Source organism: Notothenia rossii (assembly GCF_949606895.1).
Source record: "Notothenia rossii genome assembly, chromosome: 4".
Lineage (NCBI taxonomy): Eukaryota > Metazoa > Chordata > Actinopteri > Perciformes > Nototheniidae > Notothenia > Notothenia rossii.
In genome coordinates this window covers 76,762,812-76,779,952 of record NC_136902.1, presented here as the reverse complement: position 1 = coordinate 76,779,952, position 17,141 = coordinate 76,762,812, and the positions used below count along the sequence as shown (strand labels likewise).

General features: G+C 44.5%; 1 protein-coding gene across 1 annotated transcript; it reads right to left on the bottom strand.

The window, feature by feature from the left end:
- Nucleotides 1-7,204: 7,204 nt before the first annotated feature.
- Nucleotides 7,205-17,123, bottom strand: znf296 (zinc finger protein 296). The gene is made up of 3 exons (XM_079674344.1): nucleotides 16,871-17,123; nucleotides 14,189-14,572; nucleotides 7,205-10,701 (listed from the first exon to the last, which is right to left on the bottom strand). The coding sequence occupies exons 1-3, from the start codon at nucleotides 16,920-16,922 to the stop codon at nucleotides 8,903-8,905; spliced, it is 2,235 nt and encodes a 744-aa protein (XP_079530470.1). The 5' UTR covers nucleotides 16,923-17,123; the 3' UTR covers nucleotides 7,205-8,902.
- Nucleotides 17,124-17,141: the final 18 nt, after the last annotated feature.

Genomic DNA, 17,141 nt, shown 5'->3' with positions numbered 1-17,141 from the left:
CTCTAAAAATGCCTTCTCTTGTTAGATGAGAGAAAATAGGTAAGTTGTGAAAAAGTTGATTTATCTACAATAAGTCTATTCGTTTTTTTATTGTATAATTGACATAGGTGTTTTAATATTACTGCAGTGATCATCATTTATACATTTGCAAAACGATAAGCAGTTGTATGTCAATGTTTGCTAAATTGATATAACTGCAGGAAAAACATGCAGATTATTATTATATTTATTCGGACAAACCTCTGACCCTGTTTTAGTAACTTGTTCATTATTAAAGACAATTGTTATACACACTCTATTAATCACTTACTGAATTCTACAACCAGAGAGTTGGTGGTTTATTGAAAGGTACTTTAAAGACTGAGCAAGATACATTTATAAACAAGAAAACCCAAAACATTGTCTGATGAAAGGCCTATATCAGTAACCCTATACGTTTTTAGTTAGTATTTCTAGATCTTTTTATAAAACCAAATGTATTCCAATGGAAGAACATTATTTCACCTTTCCTTTTATAAGTTTACCTTCCAATATTATCACATTCCTGAAAAAAAATCTAGCCAAATCCAATTTATCGATATTTTGAAATGTGTTCCCACAAAATGTATTGTCAGTGCTTCATTGAGAGTCTAAATGTGTTAAGGTGGACATCCTTAGAATAATACCGGTGTAATAGACTATTCATGGGGACTTGTTTTGCTGTGATACCTACATTGACCAAGCAGTTTTTGGAAGGGGTCTTTGGCCTCCTCCTGTGTGGACCACTTGTGAACTCTCGTCGGGACTCAAATCATCTGAAGTGGACATCCAATTAGCGTCCCCCTTGCTCCCCTCCGCCCCCCTCTCTCGGCCCTCTTGTGTCGTACCATTCATTATATTTAGGTGGATATCCATCTCCAGTAAACTGTTGTCCTGCGGTGCTCACCGCGGGCCTCTCCAGGCGTCTCCAGCCGTCCCTCCATCACACGCCTGATTAGCCTGAAAACGTGAGACTGACCTGGACTAAACAAACAAGAAGAATAGCGAAACAGATCCACCTAATGGTCACCATTTAACTCCATTCATGGGCTCTCCATTATGTCCGTATGGTCTTTGAGGACAGGATTAAAGGAAGCCTCAGTGACAAAGGTCAGAGGGCCGAGCAGACACTCCCACACCTCCATGACCCGCTCTGATCCCACGACCCCGCACCAGAAACCCGGGGCCCCTCTCTGTCTCCCCGCTGGTTAACCGGCTTTGTCCCGGCCGGTTTTCTACCGCATCACTCAAACACATCACCGGACTGAGAAGCAGACAATCAGCCCCCAGCAGCACCATGGAGAGATAACTTCAATATAGGCCTGCATATAGGCTATATGTGGGTTGTTTTTTACATTCCTGTTCTCTGATGTTATAACTCATGGCTTTATTTGATCTTTTCTATAAATAAACTTAAACTTCTGAAACTTGTATTTTCTGCAACCAGTTTTTGGTCTAGCCAGTAAGAAACACCATATATTTTGTTTCCCTCACTGAAATAATGGCATTTTTGTTTGATATCCTTAATATCACAATATATTATTGTCATACATTCTAAAATTATTCTAAAGCGGCCCATTTTATTAATGCTCTTTAGGTACAGTTGTGGAAAGTAACTACTTTTAATTGACCAGAGTATCATTTGGAGATACTTCTATTATACTTGAGATTTACTATTTTATGATGCCTTTTATTTCTACTTTATGATAAACATTATGGCTTCGAATCCAATTAATTAATTTGCAGAATATGATAAAAAAAAGTTCCATCAGTTTCTGAAAAAATATTTTTTTTATAGATTTAGCAGTGATAAACTTTCAGCCTCAAGCTTCAACATGAAACGAGGGTCAGTGAAACGGATGCAACATGAAAAATGTCCGGTGTGACAGTGGACATTTGTTGTATGTGGAGATGCTGGTCGAGGGGCTTGCAAGCAGCAGTTCACCTGCCCTCAGGCCAGCACATGAAAGCATTTCACCTGTCACAAGACTGAGCTCTACCTTCTAACCTTCCTATGCATGCTATCCACTCATCACCTCTGAACCCAGCACTGTGTGAGGGGAGGGGAGGGGTGTACGCTCCAATCCAGTTTTTCTGGCATTTTGAGACGTTTCTGGGCTGGACAAGAAACAAAACTGACTGACCTCAATATGGAGGTTTGCATGTGTGTGTGTGTGTGTGTGTGTGTGTGTGTGTGTGTGTGTGTGTGTGTGTGTGTGTGTGTGTGTGTGTGTGTGTGTGTGTGTGTGTGTGTGTGTGTGCGCACACAAGCACGTGTATGTGTGTGTGTAATTACCAGAGCTACTGAATAACTGTGTGTGTGTCTGTGTCAGGTTCACAAGGAGGGTCACCAGGTGCAGCAAGAACAGGGTAATGTGTGTGTGTTTATGAAAGACAAAGAGAGTAACAGACGTTTGAAAACAGTTTGTCAGAGAGCGTTTGAGCCGACAGATGTTTGATTACCTCATATATCGTCTATCTTCTTTAGGCTTTGATTTGGTTGCACTTTCGTTCACCCTTGAAGCTTAAGGCATGAACGGTAGTAGGTTTGTAGAGACATTTGCAAGTAAACAGGAAGTTTAAAAAATATGTTAATATTCAAGTCAAATGTCCATTCAAGAGGCATAAACAACAAATAAGCCCTTAAGATACATCTTTATTAACACTGATCCAAATGTTGCACTGAGGGTGTTGTTAGGGTTGTCAGGTGGACACCATCCACTCACCTTAGATCACCTACAGGATGTTTGATATGCGTCGGTATGAACAACACTCAAATAGGTGGTCGTGAAGAAGCTCCGTCTGCTGGGAAGAGACCAAATTGTAATTGTTAGCAAGCAAAATAGGTTTAAGTCATAAAAGAAAGTTCTTCGAAGTACCGTAACTGCATAGTCTTGGAATGACCAAATGATATTGTGTTGCATAGCGTTGCATCATATTTCAGTGTATTGTGCCACATTGTCTCACATTCTATTGTGTTGAGTTCAGAGTATATCGTCGGTCAAGGTTGTATTGTATTGTCTTATCCCATTGTATAATGTTGCATTGTGTCATATCGTATCATATTAAGCGTAGTGAATTTAGTTTTTTATTGTATATCGTGTTGCAGTAGATGGGCTGCATTTATTTAGGGCTTTTTTGTCTAGTTACCATACAATGTGTTTCCCAACAAAAGCCAGCATTCACCACACACTCATGCACTTGTGTCAGAGGCCAGTATACAAGATGCCACCTGCTCATCAGGAGCAAAACCTTCATAGTCACAGGGCAATATAGGGTTTGGTTTCTGGCACAAGGGCACTTGATCAGGTTGACTGTAAGGGCCAGGGATCGAACCACCAGCCTCCTGAATAGTTGACTCCTGCTCTAGCTCCTGAGCAACAGCCACAAATACTGTGCTGCAAAATTGTCTATTCAAGTGAGTTTAGCATTATATTGAAATTTAGTGTAGTTCCCTATTCCCTTGGTTTCCCTTGTGTCATGTATTGTATGTAGCAAATGATATCGTATTACAGTGTAGGCCTATCATTTATGTTGTTATGTATCTTTTGAACAGTAATCCAATGAATCGCAAACTTTTGGCAACACATGTATAACGTATTTTTTTTGTATCGTCCTAATGTACAAGCATTTGTTAGTTGTTGGATTCACAAATATATCAATGTCACATGGCAACAATGAGGAATTTTTGAGAGGAACTCTGAAGCTATTTTACGTTAAAAAAAACATCTTCCAAAGAGGCAGTTTATGTTAAAAGAGTGTGCATTCTTTTCTGTGTCTGTCTTTACAATCTGCGAAATGAAATCAAGCCCATGTCCTTCACTCATGGTAGAGCTGTATTTATTTGGGTTAGTTTTGAAGTTTATTTCACCATCATTATCTGGCAACAATTTCTGTCTTTTTGATGTTGCACTGCTTCATGCTGTGAAAAAAGAGAAATCATAGAACTTCCTCCCTTTTGTTTTAAATCGACACGTCCTGCAGTGCCAATGCTTCCTTTCAATCAAATCTAAATGAACTGACACCCCTCCTGCAGAGCTGTTCCTCAGTGGTCAGCGGCATTACATAATAACCCTCTATAAGAATGACCCCTTCTTGCCTTTCCATCCTCTCATTATCCGAAGGTGTTGAATGGCAAGTAAAGGCACAGCATTGGCGGATGGCTGCCCGGGTATGTGTTACCTCTCACCCCGTCCTCCCACACTCTCACTGTTGGGGGGTTAGGAGGGTGAGGGAGGAGAGGTGAAGCGGGTGTAATACCAGGGTTCAGGTTTCACTCTGCGGTCGTTGCGGGAGGAGGGAGGGGCGAGAAGAGGTGGGAATTGTGAGAACCGTGCATGGATAAAGAGCAGAGAGGGAGTCCTGTGGTTCGTCTGATCACTCCCAAAAGCATCTTTCTCTTTCTTGTTATCCCCGTCCCAGTCTGCCCTGCTGATGATTTAATCCTCAGCGTCTGCCTCCTCCTCCTCAAATATTCTGGGGAGGAAGAGGACAACAGGACAGGGACTCTAGAGATGATTGGAGGCTCAACACAGTACACCATGAGAAATGTAATTAAAATTTCCCAGTTAATTGGCTTTCTCCATGATAAAGCACAATCTTCTCATACATAAGTGAGAGCCTTTTATGGCCACAGGCCTGCCCTGCAGGAAAGCAAACACAGAGCTCTCACATTCTCTTTGTTGTTAGCATTTTCAGAGTTAATCATCTTAAATTGAATCTGAAGTGTGCTAGTACTGCCAGAAAATTGCACTTCATGTCTATAAAGACTGCCCACAAGGTCGAGCTGTCATATTGCTCAGTCAGCACAGTTTCAGGTCTGAAAAGGATGCAGGTGATTGCTGCTAACTTTACTTTGACCCAATTTATGACATTTCTCAGTAACTCAGTTATTCAGTTACTTGCTGTTGGTGGGGTCCTCGTCTGAATATCTGGAGTGTGGTATTCCCCAAGGTTCTGTACTGGGTCAAACTATAATATTCATTTTTCCACTTAACATAAAATGTGAATGGAAGATCATTCCTTAGAACTTTTCTGCAGTAAAAAGGATTTTAAAGTTTTAATTGAGTCGACAATTGACTATTTCGTGAAGCCGGTTATATTTTTTAGTACGCATTTTTGTAAGTTTAATCATTTTTTAAATGTTTGTTTTATTATTGTATTGAACTGCTCTAATGTTATTAATATAAGTTGAATTAATTAAAAAATGAATAAAAAGGCTATTTTAGTACATTTTTAGATGGAGAAAATATAACTGGAGATAGAAATCATAGTATTTCTGTCTCAATAACTTTATAACATTATTGTTGATAATGTATGATGCTTGAGGCGTATCTTCCTGGTCGAATGCACTTATTGTAAGTTGCTTTGGATAAAAGCGTCAGCTAAATGCAATGTAATTAAATTATTGCTGCCTCAGCAACCAAATTCTTATTTAGGTGTGAATTTGGTGTGTTTTTTGTCACCTGGAAGGAGCTACATGTTCTTTCTTTCTTTATCTACTATAGGGGATATTTCATTTCAGATTTGGCCACCAGAATGTTATCCCTATACAAATATTTGATACTTGACCTAAGTATAAATATAAATGCCATCAATAAAACTTTCTTAGGCCTTTGTTATGGCCTTGGTGATATGATAAGTAAACAGTTGCTTTCAGTGTTTCTGCTTTTTAATTCACAAATAGCCCAAATTATTTAGATCATTGGTTTCACTTATCAGTAATGCAGCCTTTTAGATGCTGCCAGAACAACATTTAAACTGCCTCACAATTTAATAACCTAAAATCCCAGATGATTTTTCTCCTCACAACATATATTCCTGTTAAAGCGGTAGAGACTGCTTAGCAAAAGTTGTTCAAGTGTGTGTAGCATATTAAAATCCCCTGTGTGAGTGTTAGTTGTGTCGCTGTCCTAAATCGACCTCTCCCAACTTCCACATCAACAAAAGCTTTCTCTGTGGAGCCGAGACTCAACTACTAGATCTCAAAGTCCACGTTACTACCGCCCAGGGGCAGTCACTGGTCAATACACACTCACACAGTGTCAGTCTCAGTCTCCTATTGGCACACATTATAAACTCTCTGTGTTGTGATTGGCTGGTTTTGGTGCCGACACTGTCCTGTGCAGGGTTTGACAGAGAGGTGTGGACTGCAGGAAGACAAAGGGCACTGTGGGACGTGGAACAGATATCCACTTGCTTGAGGGGCTGCTGTGCCGTGTTCTGCTGTGTATCACCTTACCTTACATAATTGGGTCCATACGAGCACCAAATGGCGCTCGCTGTGGCGCCCGGGAGACATGGAGGGCAGAGTTTGCCAGAGGAGGATGTCACCATACTGTCCTCTGTCTCTGTGGACAGAAACGGACAAAACTGACTCATCTGGGTCTGAGGGGCTTCGGTCTTCACTTCCTCCTTATTCTGTAAAACACAATGGTAATTGGTAGTAGTGGGCGTGTGTGCATCTGGTGCAATAACCCCCCCACACGTTACACCCTCCACCATCCAACCCCACTTCATTTACCCAGCCCCCACCCTGTTGAAAGCTCATTAAAAGACCTGCTGTTAATGAGCTAGAGGGATCATAGAACTTCATTTTCATCCGATTGGGGGTGGGGTTAAGGCCAGAGATGCTGGTGCAGAGGTTTTTTATGCCCTTAAAATGGAGTCAGCAATTATCCCAACCCCTTGACACTCCCCACCCACCCCGCTCTGCCTCCTAACATGCCCACAAACAATAACCAAACTGCCCCTCCTCTATTTAGTATCCTGAGAAAACCTTGTCGCCCGTGTCCCATCACAGCTCGCTGCACCCATCTCACAACCTGCTGGATGAGTGACACCAGCTCACATGCATCTACACACACACATTCAGTTTAGCACACACACTCGCATACACAACCCGTTGGAATTTCATTACAGCGTTTCCAAACAAAGCCAGTAACATCACAAGGATGTAAACAAGGAGTGAGGGTCCCTAATCCAAACACTCACATTAAAAATTAATAAGTCAGCGCTGACTGTGGTCCTCAGAGGAATGACCCACTCTGACTAAGACAACATTCTGGTGAGAAAAGACACTTAAAAATAGTTTCAAAGCTTTGTTCTGAATTCTAGAAGAAGAAAGGGGGAAAACATGTTGGGGGAAAGCGACCACAAGCAGAATAAGACTCCACAACACACTATATTTCACCTCAATTCTTTATTGAGGCTCTTGATGAGAAGGTGAATTACAAAATGGTGTCAAGTTTACAAAGACAGCGGATCTTCACAATAGCCAGTGTTTAGCGGAAATAAGATGATGCTAGGAGTGGAGGCAGTTAATAATAATAATATTAATAATAACAACAACAACAAGTATAGCAACTGCAAGCATGTCAATCTATGTACAAAATATTATCCCTGAACAGTTACACTGCAATCATTCTTACCCATTCATCACACAACACACAAGAAATTGTATTCCCTGACATGAATGCATGTAGAAATCAGATATGTTCACACGTATTCATCACAGTAGTCACGACAAACATCGGCATCACTTTACTTGAAAACTTTGTCCTGTTTTGTTTTTGTTTTTAAATTAGCAGATTTCCTCTTGCTTAACTTTCCATAGATCCTCGTCGGCAGGCACACCTGCCAGAAGCACGACACAGTGATCATGACCTGCTGAGTCATGCTCTGGACACAAGATCACAGGAGAGGGTTCAAGTAGAAGTGTCACCTGAGGATTTATTCCCCCTCCAGTATGTACACACAAACAAACACATTCACGCAAACTCTGCCAAGTGCTTCCCACTAACTCCGCTAGCTACTCCTGGTCCTCTCAACTCTGTATGTCAGCAGTTACACAATCACCAACATGCAGCATCCATAAATTAGGAATAATTCAAACACAGTCAACAAAAAAGAACAGTTCAAATGGCAGCAAAAACATGCACAAGCTTAAAGCAGTCCGGCACTTTACAAATGTAAACAATGAGAGAGAGAAATTACCATCACAAGTACAAATAGAGAAAAATAATGACACCCGTTTCACATGAAGGTAAAATTGCGTATGCATAGAAAACAAACCATGGATGAAAAGAAACACAGCAGTAGATGAGACTTTAAAGTCTCCTTATTCACATTTATAAAACTAGAAAACAGAAAATCATCCATACATACTGTCACAAAGTCAGGATCCCGATCTTACCAGGCTCCGTGAGCCCTGTAAACATTACGTTAAGTGACAAGTGTTGTGACAACCAAGCGCCTTTAAAAAGAGGAGTCTGAGAAACTGCAGGCAGACAGTGTTTGGATTCATTTGACCCATGTGGCTGTTTGAACATCTTTAGTCTTTAAAAGGTCTTCTCAAAAGAAAACCAGCAACAGCTAGGAAACACAATAAGACCTTTCTCTTTTTGCTGAAAATATATTAACATCATTCTATTGCTCAGCATTTATTTTTTAATATAATCTCTTTCTTACATTATCTGACAGTAAATATCTGTCTCCACCTGTCCAGTGGGTTGCCAGAGAAATAAATCACTTGTCTTTTGCATCCTGCACTGCAACATGGTGATCGGTTTCCTGTATCTGTGTGGACTGTGGCGGTTCACTTCCTGTTCGAGAGTGCTGGTAATCTCCCTGCTGAATGTCATAGCCTCGTTTTTGCTCTGTGGTCTAAATAACTGTAGGCACTTAGTTTCACCCAGCAGCTTTGCATACGATCACGAACACCGGGGCTGCTGTATGTCTCGGCGCTGGCAGAGAGCTGCTTCAGATTCTTCTTCAAACTCCATTCCAGTTCAACTATCCATTCAATGATGGGGGGAATTATTTTATGATAACTCAAATCCTACACAGTGCTATTTGAAAGTCAATTAGTGATTGAGAACAGCTGTCATGGCGCAGAAGTCAAAGCTAAGCTCAACTCTGCGTTGCTCTCAGGTGGGAGGTCAGACACTATGGCTGGACTCCCCCCCCTTTCTTCCACAAACTCCTCTTGGCTCAGCACCTCCTCCATCTCCAGGCCTTTCACCACATCACTCTGAACTCTGCTCTCCGTTTCTATCTGATCCAAACTGGCTTCATCCTCCTCCATTTTCACCACCACTGTATCTCCGTCAGCTTTCATGGCAGCTAAAGTGTCCGCAGCGCTGGCCTGAGCGTACGCTCCCACGCTGGCATGGCTCAGACCGTGGACCTTCTTCAGGTGTTTCTCCAGAGTGGCGTAGACGGTGAAGGGCACGGAGCACAGCTGGCACAGAAAGGACGCCTTGGCCCCCTGCGCGCCGTGAGTCTTCATGTGGCGCGTTAGCTTTGAGCTCTGGGCGCAGGCGTAATTGCAGAGGCCGCAGCGGTAGGGTCTCTCCCCGGTGTGGCTGCGCCGGTGCACCGTGAGGTTGCTGCTGTTCCTGAACTGTTTACCGCAGTACTCGCAGGCTTCGTCTTTCTTCTTCCTACCAGCTGATCCGGCAGCAGTGCTGTTGTTGTTGTTTCCTCCACCACTCCCTCCAACAGTCCTCCGCTCATTCTCCCTCTGCCACTCCTGCACCACCTCGCTGACTTCGTCTGAGCCCCAGTCCGTCTCCCTCTCTATGATCTCCCCTCTTTCGCTCTCCCACTCGCCGACTCCTCGCACTCTGTCGCTCATCTCGGGCCGTTTGGGCGTGCAGTTTCCGCTGGCGATGCCGCTCTCTCCACTGCCCCCGGTCTCTCCACTCTCCAGTGAGCCTTCGGAGGGGCTGGCGCAGGGTGAGGTGTGCTGAGCCTCCCCCTGCCCCTCTGCCTCCTCCTCCCCTCCCTCGGCCCCCTCTCTCTGGCGCTGGTACATCCTCAGCAGCTCCCTGTCCGGCGGTCTGACCTGCGAGGTCAGCAGCATCAGGCCTGAAGCTATGGACGGGTGTTTGGGCAGCGTCAGGTCTAACTCGGGGGCCCTCACCTCTGCACCCACCCCTCTCTTTCCCATGGCGACCCCAGCCAGCTGCATTTGAAATCTCCCTCTCATCCCATGACCCCCTACGTCGTCCTCCGTCACGACCGTCTCCAACGACTCATATCTACTTCCTGCTCCCCCAGCGTCCCTGTGATGGTTCCTGATGTGCCGTGCCAGCTGCCCGCTCTGGGAGAAGGCCGTCCTGCACACTCCGCAGTGATAGGGCTTGTCGCAGGAGTGGGTGCGGCGGTGGGCCGACAGGGCGCGAAGGGACAGGAAGTTCTGGTCACACAGCTCACAGTGGTGGTCAGACTGGAGGCCGCTGTTCAGAGGAAAGGGACAAGCTGCTAGTGGAGAAGAAGACGGAGACAGCAGCAGGCCTCCGGGGGAGCTGCCCATGGTGTGGTTGTTCCCCTCTGCGAGCTCCCTGAGCCGCACTGAAAAGTTCAGAGCCTGCATGTTACTGATGGAGGAGGAGGGGGTGTATGTGGGGGTGTGTGTCTGACGGGAGTGACTGAGGCGCAGGGCGTTGGGCTGAAAGGCAGAAGCAAGAGCTTGGCTCAGGTGGCGAGGGTCCAGAGTGGCTGCGGCAGGCTTGCGCCCTCGAAGTCCTCCTCTTCCTCCTCTCATGTCTGTGTGGTCCTCCTCGTCCACTTGGTAGATGCTGAAGGAGTGTGTGTGTTGGGCGTGCTGTAGGAGCGCCCAGGCCGATGGAAACACACCTTCACATTGCTGGCAGGTGAAGTAGGAAGGCTCCTCGAACACTGGGAAACAAAGAAAGACAACATTGAGTTTTCAATTTTAATTGATGGTTGTCAGTAAGTAATAAGAGAATAAAGAAATGAAATGTTTTTTTTTTGGAAGCGTTGACCTCCAGTGAGTAAACCAACAAGGTACATTCATAGAGATTAAACTTGCAACTTTGTGGGGCATTGACAAAAAAAATTGCCAATGTATCTTTGTAGTTTGTTTGGCGAATTTAGCAAAAAGTAGCCTTTTTACACATCCAGCAGACAAAAAGCAACATTAATATTACTTAGGAGGTGTCACTGTGTCCACCTGATGAATATAGCTGAATATTTTCTCTCTCTTCGCTCACTCTTTAGCAGCTAAATGCTCCACTGTTCAAAAGTGGCTGGTCACTACCGGTCTCCATCAGTCTGTCTGGTGAAGAGCAAGTAGGGTGCTGTGTGTTTTTAAAACTTCTTTGCTGAAAACAGATGTCTGCTCTGCATGAATACGATGCAGCGACAGAGGGAAGAGTATAATTTACTGAAAAGTTTTAAAACTGAACAGTAACATGACTAAAGCATGGTTAAAGCCACATTTACCAGAAGAACAGTACATGCACATCGATTCAGAGGAATAGATAAGGAAGAGGAAGGTGATATAAGTTACTCTACAATAAAGAAAAAGTGAGTGGAAAATAACGACCTAAAGCAGAATAGAGAAAAATAGAGAGAAAAGGCCAACAGAGATGCAGTCGTGTCGTAAAGTACATCTGGAGATATTTTTATATGTGGATAGCTTTGTCTCCTAACCGAGAGCCACTCTCCAATTAAGCTGCAAATTGCTAATTAGCAGAACGTAGAAAATGAACGCTTTATGCAAATCAGGCACTGACTCAGCCTGCTTGACAAATGAGGCCTTTCTGCATAAATCAAAATTGGAGAGAAGATCCCTAAATTGAGGGGGGAAACAGTTCTTTTTTTTCTTTTTGGAGAGGTTCAAAGCGGACTCTGGTATAAGCCTCTTTCATGTTTCCTCAACTCAAATCCTTCTGTATTTTACTGGAGGGGGGAGGAGAGTGAAGATGAAAAAGAGAGCAACTGTTTCTTTCTCCCCCTCGCCCGCCCTTCCTCTGTCTGGAGACGAGAGGAGCTGTGGTGTTCATGTCCTTTAACCTAGCCTGAGGAGAAACCCAGGAGAAGTTGAGATACTTCTTTAAAAATAGGGTGAAGAGAGAAGGCAGGAAACGAGAGAGAGAGAGAGAGAGAGAGAGAGAGATAGGTAGGTCAGGGCTCAGGAGATAAAAAGAAAATGAGATAAAAAGATTATAATGTGGTATGGGGGGCCAAGAGACACCATCAAAATATGTCACCCCTTTGGATTGTACTTGAGACCCATCCTCCAACCCCAGCTCTCCTCACCCAAAAGCTCTCTGCTCCCCCCCAAAACCCTCCAAATCTTTCCCTGGGGGGGGGGGGGGCTTTTGTCTCGGGGTCCTGGAGTGAAACACAATACCCAGCCGGTTTCTCTTTCCTTCCCTCACTCCCCTCGCTTTTTTTTTTTTTTTGTAAGGATTCCCATTTGGCCCGGGGTAGCACTTGAATATTAAGCAGAAGCAATAACTACTAATTAAAAATGCAGATTGGCTGGGAGCACTAACGAGCAGCAGGCAGAATCTCTTTTCCCTTGGGAGGCAGAGGGAGGAGAAAAGAGAGGAGGGGGGAAGAGGGGAGGGGGCGAGAAATTGAAAGAGGGCAAAGCGAAAGTGTGTTGAAGATGGGGGGAAGAAATAAGGGGGAAGGGGGGGGGGGGTGGTTGGAGATGAGAAAAAAAAACAAACAAGGAGAATAAATAAAAAGGAATGAGACAGATGCACGAGGATCTGCGGTAATCCATCCCACTCCCTTTTCTCCCCCATCCTCTTCTGTCTCGAATGCAGAAAATAGATGCAGGACTTTTCTGTTGTGGGATGACTTCTCTTACTCTTTCAGTCATCTCAGAAGCTAAGTTTGCCTCCTCAAAAACAACAAGACTTCTTATAACTGATAAAGCTGTAAGTCGCCCAATTAAAACTGTCAATTTGCTTCTTAGAATATATGAATTCAAACTTCACATAAAAAAAAAAATCAAATCTGATAAAACTGTAAAAGCTGGGGGAAATCGCAATTACCAACTCCCAACATATGCAACCTACATAAAACTTTCATTAAAACTTATCGGCTTCTTCCTTATTCACAAGCTGTCCTAATCTTTCCCCCTCGCCGAGTGCACGTGTTGGGTTTGTTTTATAATCCTGCAGGCACAAAATTACCAAACTTGTGTTCTCCGACATACAGAGCGAGAGATGAAAGACTGACTGAAATAGAAAAACAAAAATGAGGTTGTGGACAGACGGAAATGGTGCGTGCACCAGTCCCCTGAGCGTTACACAAAGGAAGGAACTGCAAACGTGTGTCTACATGACAGAGAGGGTTTCAAAATGTGCAATGGGGCATTCATATCTACCCTGAGCGTGCTGCAAGACGCGCTGTCCATCTGCAGGCATCCTGCATACGCCCCTATTCCACTTCAGAGATACAACGGTAAACTGAAATGTATCTGACCTGAGCAGGAAAAAACGACTATCCTCCATATCAAACACAGCAGTTAGCCTTCAGATGTGAGATTCAAAAGGATTATCATTTGGAATTCATGAACTGCTGATTGACTTCCACTGTGACATATTTGGCATGACCATCACAGTGGCCGCACTCTTCTTCTCTCGGAGGAACAGCAGCAGAGTACGTGTGAAAAAAGTACCTTTAGAAAAAGATCTGCGGATTTCTGATACATAGAACTACAAGAGAAGGATGGTAACGACAACATGGGAAGAAGAAAGAGAGAGAGATGCATGAGATGAAGAAAAAGGAGCAGGAAGGAGGAGATTCCCAGGAGCTCAGGTGGCTCGGCCCGGGGCAGAAGAGAGGGAGATGGCAGAGGAGTTGCACATGATGCAACGTCCTTCATTATAGTGTCATGACAGCGAGGAGAGCAGCAAAACAAAAACCTTGCATCCGCCGCTCTGACCATTTCATCTTGTGGCACACGACTACAACCATCATCTGCCATAAATCAGTGAATCGTGCTCCTGTACTGGAGGACTTTGTCTCAGTCTCTGTGGTCCAGGGTGTAGCGCAGGACAGAGGGAAACATGTTTACCTGGCCACTCCACCTCAGAGACTGACAGTCAGGGAGATGAGGAGGAGCTCAGGTGCTCCGTGTGGGGCCCTCGGGGACCCTGGGTGCCCTCTGAACGCTCCTGACGCCTATCCTTTCTACACAATTAGCCTGTGCGTCACTAACTCAGGCAGGTCTGCTAATGGCAACGGCTAGCTAATGAGCTGGACTCGGGGGGGAGGGGGGGGGGAACAGTTGTTAAATGCAGAGGAGGGTAGTTGAAGAAAAAAAAAATACAACAAAACAAAAAACAGAGTCACTAATTAGCAACCTGCCTTCTCGTTGTGCTTCAACGTGAACGCTCACCTGCTTTCCTGTGCTCCGCCTTCACCCTCACGCCGGGCTCCTCCTCCCAGGCCCCCCCGCCTCTCCTCAGCTCGATGTAGCCGGGCCCCAGCTCGGCGTTGGCCCCGCGGTGCTGCGCTCGGTTGGCAGGTGAGGGGGGCGTGGCGTTGGCGTTTGGGGCTTGGTTTTGGGAACGGCAGCCGCCCTGTTTGTGCTGGATGAACGCCAGGATGTGGGCGAGGGGAAAGGCCCGACTGCACTGTCCGCAGGTCAGGAGGTCACGACCTTCACCAGGAGCTCCGACCTGTCGAGGAGGAAGAGGAGGTGGAGGAGGAGGAGGAGGAGGAGGAGGAAGAGGAGGCCGGACGTCTGATGGAGGGACGCCATCCGCCATATCAGTGACATCTGAGAACCACAAGAGAAAGTTCAATTAACAACAGAGATCAAATGTATTTACTTACTTTAAACAGAGCCAAATATGACCAGTACAGACATTTCAACACTTTCCCTTTAGTGTGGACATCATTTTTCATTGTTTAGATTTCAAGCAAAAGTTTAAGCTGTGAAGGGAATTTTGGTTTTTGAAATTCTCATTGGATTTTGTACTTTTTGTTGGACAAAACAAGACATTTAATATTAACTTGGTCTTGCTGGCCTTTTCCACTCTGATATTTAACAGAACAAACGGTTAATCTGAAATAGAGTCTGTATATTTATTGCAACACTCTCTTCATTCAGTGTTTTTCACCCTTGTCTATCTATAGTCCATGGGTGTCATTTATCATTTCCATGCAGCGTACAGTTGGTGGTGTCCACAAACGAGTGGTTGCTATGAAGCCTATTACTCGCAGTGAAAGAAAACACTTCCACACACATCACCTTTCTTTTAGCCATATCACTTAAATGCAGAGGGATCAATCCATACCAAACCAAATCTTTGACATTATTCTCCCACTTTCTCCACAAAAAAAAAAAAACATTTACAGACCAATACGAAAAAGATCTACATTAACGTCAACAAAAGTGTGATATTTATTTGGATTTCTTCTAAGGAGCTTCTGGCCATGCTCTTACAAATGAACACCCCAAATAAGAGAAAGCTCTGTTAGACCTCAGTAAACTAACAGGCTTGGTGACTGCAAGTGCTAGTTTCAGTTGTAAGCTCCAAAGCAATGAGGACAATTTGCTCAGCCAACACTGACCACTTCCTTTAACCAACCCAAAACAGATCCGCTCGCTCTCACTGCTGCAGAGAGGAGCCGAGCTGCCCATCTCGGCAGAAACATCCAACTCAGATTAATGTGAAAGTCTTCGTGTGCTCACAAGTGAGGTTATGGATTTAAAGACACAACATTATGACCAAAGCTTTCACCTTTGAGTCACAAACATAACTTGCCCTGCCAGCCACAGACAGCGGGAGTTTCTCAACAGGAAGTGGATTGCAATAAAAGAAAAAAACGACTGAAGGTGTTTGAGATAAGAGCGGCCCCTGTGTGTGCTCAGAAACATACATAACAGCTCATCTGATTCAACAATCTGATGAATATCAATAAGTTAGAGGGAGGACTTTGAAATGCTTCCAGTCTGCAGACAGGTGTATAAGTTAAAGCAGTGGGAGGGTTCAGTGTTACTCAATGCGGTCAAGGGCACACCTTGATGCCTCAACTGGATCCACCTGCCCCCGCGAGGCCGGCAAACATACAGGACAGGTACAGACAGTACAGTCTGAAGTCGGATCTCGCCAGTTGTTAGTCAAAAATGTCACCTTTCCTGTTTCAGGGCTGCGATGTTTGTGCAGACTTGCAAGGCGCGGGCGCGGTCTCTCTCACACACACACACACACACACACACACACACACACACACACACACACACACACACACACACACACACACACACACACACACACACACACACACACACACACACACACACACACACACACACACACACACACACACACACTAGAGTTGAGACAGGGCCTGTGGTCACAGTAGACACGCACCACTGGCCTCCAACTGTAAAAAAACAAATGGTGTCCAAGTTTCTCTCTTATTTCCCTTCAAGCATCAAATGTTTCTTTTGGAGCTCCACTGTTCTCTTTATGTTTAAAAAGTCTGCATTTGATCTATTATACAGTAGTTTTATTTAAAACATTATTTTAATTTTCTAAATATTTATTAAAATATAGAATAAAGCAGCATGAATCCAGGATTTGAACAGGTTAAGAGTCAGTGGAGGGAAACTGCTCCACAGAAGCCAACAGAGACCGACCGAGAAACTTGATCATGGTCTAACCTGAGATATTAATCATCGTGTTCGGACCTGTAGCCTATGCTGAAAACAGCGTGCCAATAAACCGGTCCTTCCTCTATGAGCAAGACTGCAGCAACAGTACATGAGGACAAACATCACAAGGAAAGATGAGCCCTTATTTAAATATTTAGTTAAAAGGATATTAAAATACATCCATATTGAGGTCAATGTGTACACAAATATACTTTAACCCCGTCATGGATGCTTTTTAGTTTCTAGATTAAATAAATAACATCCATTCATTGATAAAAAGCACGGATTTAAAACCATGCGTGTAAACCAAATGAAACTAACCTGTGAGCTGAGTTTATTTTTAATTTAACCTTAAAACAACAACATAACATCCGCCTGTGAGCAGTTTCAACGTACCCACACACCGCTGCTTACCTTGGATTGCAGTCAGGTGCTGCGGTCTGCTCCCAAGTTTGCGCCTGGACATCGCGTTTGGCGTTTGGCACCTTCCCGAACCACAAACCCTCCAAAGCAAAGATCCGCCTGCTTCGATAAGTTGACCGAATCCCGACCGGGGGGACAGACACTGAGACACCGCCTGGCCTCTGCTTCAGATCGCACTGAAGGCTGCGTTCAAGTTCACGCGTCTTTCCCGCAGCAGGCGGACTGTAGCACCGCCCGCCCCGCGACCCTGACCCCGCCCTCC

What these genes read in the sequence shown, in the direction of transcription:
- znf296 (XM_079674344.1), bottom strand. Translation starts at nt 16,922, where the DNA reads ATGTCCAGGCGCAAACTTGGGAGCAGACCGCAGCACCTGACTGCAATC. An exon ending in GCACCTGACTGCAATCCAAG is followed by an intron (nt 14,573 to 16,870) that starts GTAAGCAGCGGT and finishes TGTGGTTCTCAG; the next exon opens with ATGTCACTGATATGGCGGAT. An exon ending in GGCGGAGCACAGGAAAGCAG is followed by an intron (nt 10,702 to 14,188) that starts GTGAGCGTTCAC and finishes TTTGTTTCCCAG; the next exon opens with TGTTCGAGGAGCCTTCCTAC.